Raw genomic sequence first — 6,639 nt, 5'->3', positions numbered from 1 at the left:
TGAAACTAAGGATTTTCAAAAAAATAAAAACTAAACTAAACTAGCAAACAATTGGTAAAAACTAATTAAAACTGATATAAAATTGAAAATCTGAAGTCAAAACTAAATAAAAATAAAAACTAATGAAAATTGCAAAACTATTAAAACCCTGGTTGATACCATCATAACTTACCAAGCAAATTGTTGCTGACCATGTCCGTCCCTTTATGACCATAGTGTGCTCATGTTCTGATGGGTATTTCCAGCAGGTTAACGTGCCATGTCACAAAGACGGTATCATGTTGGTTTTCCCACAGTGACTAGATTGCAGTCCATAAGAGCACTGTTCAGATGCAGTGTAATGGCAGGTTCTGCATCATGGACGTGCAGCAGACAAACCTGCAGTAACTCTGTGATGCTATCATATTAATATGGACCCTCTAAAATAAAGAATTAAGGCATTTATGAAGTAAAAAAAAAAGCCTCAAACTGGATATGAACATGGTATAACTGAGAAAGTGTCTGGTGAGTGAATCGTGATAATACTGTGTACTTATTTGTATTTTTGTACACAAGTGAAATCATCAATAATGTAAACTATCATTGTTTTAGATTCTCCATGGAACGATGACTGTCAGCTGCCATCATACAGTTTTGTGTGACTATTTAAAGAGGCTCTCAGCACCGCTCTTAATCCTCAGTGGTTACCTGCTGTTCCACAGACCACACACACTGACAACACAAAGGACTTTCAGTTGTGGTGAGGCTTAAAAACACTGAATTTATATTTTAAATATAACTGAGACTAAAAGTTGTTTATTTTCTAACTTGTCCGGATTTATTACAAATTTTGTAATTATTTAAAAAAATAATTAAAAAAAAATTTAAAATTATTTTTTTAACCTGTTAATGTTTTACATAATTGGTTGGTTTGAAAATATTTCTGTTAAATTGTGTTGTTCTGTGTTGCTCATCTGTGGTACTGCCCATTGCCTATGGGATAATGGAAAACAATTCCCATCCACTATATTTTAATCTGACAATGTTTGTGAACATAGGAAAGTTCCGCTATCCGGCATTTGTTTTGTTTTTACTCTTGTATACTTTTATTATCTCAGCGAATCTTGTCATAATAGTGGTAATATCAAGAGAGAAAACCTTACACGAGCCTATGTATATTTTTATTATGTGCCTCTCAATTAACTCTCTGTATGGCTCTGGTGGATTTTTCTTCAGATTTCTAAGAGATCTTCTGTCTGACTCAAACTTGATTGCACGTTCGGCTTGTTTCACTCAGATCTATATCATTTACACCTATGCATCCTATGAGCTTACTATTTTAGGCATAATGGCATATGATCGCTTTGTTGCTATATGCCAGCCTTTGCATTACCACAGCAAACTAACTTCAAGGGTGATCTCCAAGTTGCTCGCTTTTGCATGGATCTATCCAGCCTTTTCAGTTGCAGCCTGTGTTTATTTGGCTTCCAGACTTCCACTGTGTGACAATAAGATACCTAAGGTATTTTGTGCCAACTGGCCTGTTGTGAAATTGTCGTGTGTCCCTACAGTGATCAATAATATTATTGGCATGTTTGTGAGCGTAACCACAGTGTTTCTGCCACTTGCTTTTGTCTTGTATACATATATGCGAATTTTCCTGGTTTGTAGGAAGCGCTCGTCACTGTTCAAGAGCAAAGTGATACAGAGCTGCCTACCACACATTGTTACTTTTGTCAATTATTCCATTACTGTGTTTTGTGATGTTTCTCTCAGCAGAATTGACCTCGAAGAGCTGAATCCATTTCTGGGCATCATTCTTTCACTGGAGTTTGTTGTGATTCCCCCCATTTTAAATCCTCTCATGTATGGTTTAAAGTTACCAGAAATTAGAAAGTGTATCCTAAGAAACTTACCATGCCTAATTAGATAAATGTCATATGAGAAGGAAAATAGTGTAAAATAATCTGTGCCGTTTCTAATAAAAAGGTTATTTTATTATCAACTTAAAAGAATTAAATAGGGATTATGGTTCTGCTAAGAATGACTTTCTTTTAATATGTGAGTAAATGCGGATAGATTCATGTTTCAGCATTAATGTTAACGCATGTTCCTGTGCTGTGACTGTTTCAGAAAGACAAACTGAAATAAAGAGTTGAGTTAAAAAAAAACACAACAACAAACATTTGTGATATGCTTCATACATATTATTAATAAAAATGTGTAAATTCAATATATGTGTTTTCTTGTTTATGGACAACATATTACTTTTAAAAGGGAACAATTAATAAATGTGATATTCTCCAGCAAATGATAAAATTAGCATTTTGTTAATTTCTTAATTTTACGCACTTTAACAGCTCTGTCACATTCATACAGCTCCACATTAATCACACACATGTTCACTTTTGGTAGAGTCAAAGTTAAATCTCAGACCAAAGATCTAAAATCATCTAAAACAATTTTGTGCAGGCCGACTCCAATATGCACTGTAAATTAAAAATTAAATATTGACAGTTTAAGAACATTTCACAGAGAGAGAAAAAATGTTTTTTTTTTAATTGGTAAGAAACTATTATTTTGAATTTCTTAAAAAATAAGTTAAAGTGTTTCCTCCGGGACCATGACTAAAGGTAAATGCACTTCCTCCTTCTACGCACGCACCTGATTCGGTAAACAGGTTCTAGCACTTGTAACAAGGTGTCGCAGGCAACCAGAAAAGTGTGAAAAAGTATGAAAATATTTGTTGAACACAATACAACAAACCATATCACCAGTAATAATCTCCATAATTAAAATCCTTGGATGAGGCTGCAGGGGGAAATGAGACAACATATCTGCCTGTGGTGAATGGAAAAGGTTGGGAACCACACAGAGATGCTGAGCTGGGGGCAGATGTGTGGGAGCACATGTGAGGTCCACCATCACACCATCCCACCTGCTGAGCCTGTGTTACAGCTGTGTTTCACTGTTGTTACAAATCAGGATTGATGCTGTTTACAGAGCGATGGGTTCTTATCCTGACTGGATTCTCCAGACAGAGACTTGAAGAATTTATCCTTTAATTAGCTTCTTCAAGTAAATACAGTTAGTTATGCGCACTCGAATGACAGACAGATGGTTTGTGCTATAGGGTAGCATGTTTCAGAAAAAGGAACTTTGAGTTAAAAAAATACTTGTTATGTCAAATAAATTTTAATATAAAATTAAAAATTAAATATTAAGATTTATGGTATTTTTGACATGTTTATGGACAAGAAAACACTTTGAAAAAGGGACCATTAAAAATATGATATACTATTCATTTTTGTTAATTTCACATTTAACAGATACAGAAAACGTTCCTAGAACCCGAAATTTTCACACCTCCAAATACAAATATTTTCACAGTAGGATGCAAGCACAACAGCCACCTTCTAAAACATCCTTCTGCAGCCCAGCTCCCATCTACCACAACCATCTGTGCATCATAGACAATGCATTTGCGTAAAAAGATTACTATTATTTACATTTTTTCCAATCAATTTGCAATACACTAATGCACTTCTAAAAAGCCCTTCTATATTATGTCTGCACTTATGCCATTTACATTTTAACCTTGTGTTATAGTTTTGTATAGTATACACACACACACACACACACACACACACATATATATATCACAACTAGCTACAACTAATTTCTGCCTCCAATTGAAAATGAATAGCCACACTGTAAACAAGGGTGTAAGACTTGCAGGCTGAGCCGACCCGACTTGTAGTTCTTTGGAAGATGCACATCAGGTAAGATTAGGTTGAAAGTTATGGTATTCGCGCATGCGGGGTACCGATCAGGTTTCCGGTACGGATCGGGTCGTGACAAGCCTGTGGCTGTATCCCAATTCAGGGTCTGCAGCCTTAAAGTACGCAGCCTTAACGGTCCAAAAGGGCCGCGTACTCAAAGACCGCTAAGGCCAGAAGTGCAAGGCTTGTGAAATGGGATGGTCTAGCCTCCCAGGTTGCCTAGCAACCATGATACTAACAGCTGGAAACGTTTCATACAGCTTTGTTTGACAGAAATGAAGGAGAAAATCTTTTGTTCATTTGTTTGTTTGTTTCTACATGAGCTTTGATCATTCTTTGTAAGATTAAGGTCAGCTATTGAACGGCGTATATTTTAAAGTCAAGGCTGTAAAACCAAGTTAGTACAAACATCACTAATGTCACATAACTTTGCCGACATGTGGCCAACAGGAATGTTTTAATGTTCTTCGTTATTAAACATTTGCACATAAATAAGTGACATAATATTCAGTACATACTTAAAGTTTACTCTTCGGTGCCCCTCATCCGCCGTTTTTTTTCGGCAAAATTATCCATACCCACCGCCGCGCTATGCATTCTGGGATATGTTGGGCCACGAAGTTTACACCGCCACATCCTTAAAATTCAGGGAAATGAAGGACGCATTTGAGGGCCGCATTTCGAGCAGCCTTCGAATTGGGACAGCCTTCGTTGCGTCGCTGTGACGTAATCGGCCTTAAAATGCGGCCTTTAGGGCTGCAGAGTGCTTGACCAAAACCGGAAGTGCTTGACCGGAACCGGAAGTGCACCGCCAAAACAGGAAATACATTTTAGCGATATTTTCCTTTTAACTAAAACGTATGTAAAGCATAAATTATTCATTTTAACAACACATATTAATTTTTTAATGGCAAATCTTTTTTGAATTATTTATTTCAAACTTATGAACCTATTTATTCAGAGAAATCCCTTAAGGGCAACACACCTCCTATTATGAATCCTCTTAATATGGCTTCAAATTGACCAAAATTAAGAAAAGAATCTGTACTGTCACGTTTTTTATATTTCGGTGACTCCTCCCTTATGCTAGTAAAGCCCCTTTGAGTTTTAGAAGTTACTTATATCTTTTTTTTTTACATTTTTAATACTTTGCTTATAAAAAATCACTAAACCAAAATCACTAAACAAAATGCACTCTGTGTGGAAACTTCACTGACATTTTATGTTCATAAGTGAAATAAAAGAGGAAAAACCTGATATCATCTTTGTTCTGCTTGTTCAGATTTACCTGTACAAGTTTTCGGTGATTTTACTGGATTTTCTGACCAGTTTTATATATATGCAAGATCATTTAAAGTGTCTGAAGAACAAAGGGGGGTAATCGTAAATTGTAATGAAAAGTATTTATTGAAGAGTATACCATAAATGCATAGTGTTATAGCCGTTGTCATATATATACTTGTTTTTGCGGTACCTGGAGAACTGCCTGTGACAGAGGTTTACTTGCTTCCCCGTGTTTATTATTTTGTCTATTTGTTTATTATTTTGGCCTTAGCTCACCCTGAAGTGCTGACTGTCCTGTGTGGTTGTTGGCTTTTTTTCCTTTCTATAAATAAACACCATGTAGTGACAGAAGATTGTCTCCTGTGGCTGCTTGGGTCCGGCTTGGAGCAGGTGCCTCATTCCTGCTGTGACCTGACCCCCAGACAGGACTAAACTGGGATCGGATGCCAAAGTGCCGGAGGCTACTGACATGCTCCCTGCTAGCGTGCAGGCCTGGTAAATGGACTGGTTCTTACATAGCGCTTTTCTAGTCTGAGCACTCAAAGCGCTTTACACAACTTGCCACATTCATCCATTTACACATATTCGCAGAGGCACTCTTTTCTATGGTCTTTCTATCTAAGTGCCTTCTATTGAATGATGCAGCTGGGGACCCTCAAACAGCTTTGTCCACTGAGGATCTCTACTTAACCCTCTGTGTAAAACAGATGGAGGCCCGCACTAAACAACTTGAGGTGCAAGCTATGCATCTCGTGTCAGGGCCTTGGACAGCTCACGTGTTGTTTCCATGCCTGTGTGTGGTCATCCCAGCACATCCACCACTATTTCTATATGTTTTGACATCACAAAGCACATTCAACTAGTCCCTCCAAGACAAAGTTGGTTCATATTTCAACAACTGCAAGTTGTCCCAAGGGGTTTTGGCTGCTTTTATTACACCGTAAACTGGTCGGTAAAGCCCAGGAGGTGTATACCAGTTTAATTATGAAATTGTAAAGAAAACTGTGTTACAAACATAGGAGCTTGTCCTGGAAGCTTATCAACAAAGATTTAGGAAATGTGAAAAAACTTCCAATCAATCATTGCATCACTGCAAGGCTGATCCTTCTGGTTCTTTCCGACTTGGCTCGCTTTGCTTCCTTTGTCTCGCTTCTCTTCTCTTTTGAGGAGAAGAAGTCTTCCTTAGTTGTTCTGAGGTAGTAGTTCCAGTTTTTAAAAAGGGGGACCAAACAGTATCACACTGCTGGAAAGAAGAATTTGTAGAATCTACAAAAGTCTACGAAACATTGGACCACGTCTCGATTCTTATGGAACTATTGGAGGTTTCATGGGTGACTGACAGACCAGTCAACATGTGTTTTGTGCAAGGGTAAGGTTACATCACACTGAAGAAAATTGGAGAAATAGCTGGGTTCTTGAGGCTTCATGAGTGGAGTTCTGCTTTGAGGAGCTTGATCACTTTTCCAGAATGGACAAACGAGTGAGTGCAGGCCTTATAGAATAGGAAAGGTAGAGAGTGAGCAGACGGCAGAGAAACAGGTAAATAACAGGTAACAGGTGCAAACAAGTCTTTTTTCCACAGAGTTACTAAGAG

The 6,639-nt window shown here is 37.5% G+C and overlaps 1 protein-coding gene across 1 annotated transcript; it reads left to right on the top strand.

The window, feature by feature from the left end:
• Window positions 1-903: 903 nt before the first annotated feature.
• Window positions 904-2,116, top strand: LOC102790173 (olfactory receptor 6N2-like). Its single transcript, XM_006793679.2, has one exon. It carries the CDS (start codon window positions 983-985, stop codon window positions 1,910-1,912), a length of 930 nt encoding a protein of 309 aa, XP_006793742.1. The 5' UTR covers window positions 904-982; the 3' UTR covers window positions 1,913-2,116.
• Window positions 2,117-6,639: the final 4,523 nt, after the last annotated feature.

The sequence above is a fragment of the Neolamprologus brichardi genome, chromosome 16 (genome assembly GCF_056152115.1).
Source record: "Neolamprologus brichardi isolate AB-2024 chromosome 16, ASM5615211v1, whole genome shotgun sequence".
NCBI classification, from domain to species: Eukaryota; Metazoa; Chordata; class Actinopteri; order Cichliformes; family Cichlidae; genus Neolamprologus; species Neolamprologus brichardi.
Note: the sequence above shows the minus strand (reverse complement) of the source record. Positions and strands in the feature narration are given on the sequence as shown.

What these genes read in the sequence shown, in the direction of transcription:
- LOC102790173 (XM_006793679.2), top strand. Translation starts at nt 983, where the DNA reads ATGGAAAACAATTCCCATCCACTATATTTTAATCTGACAATGTTTGTG.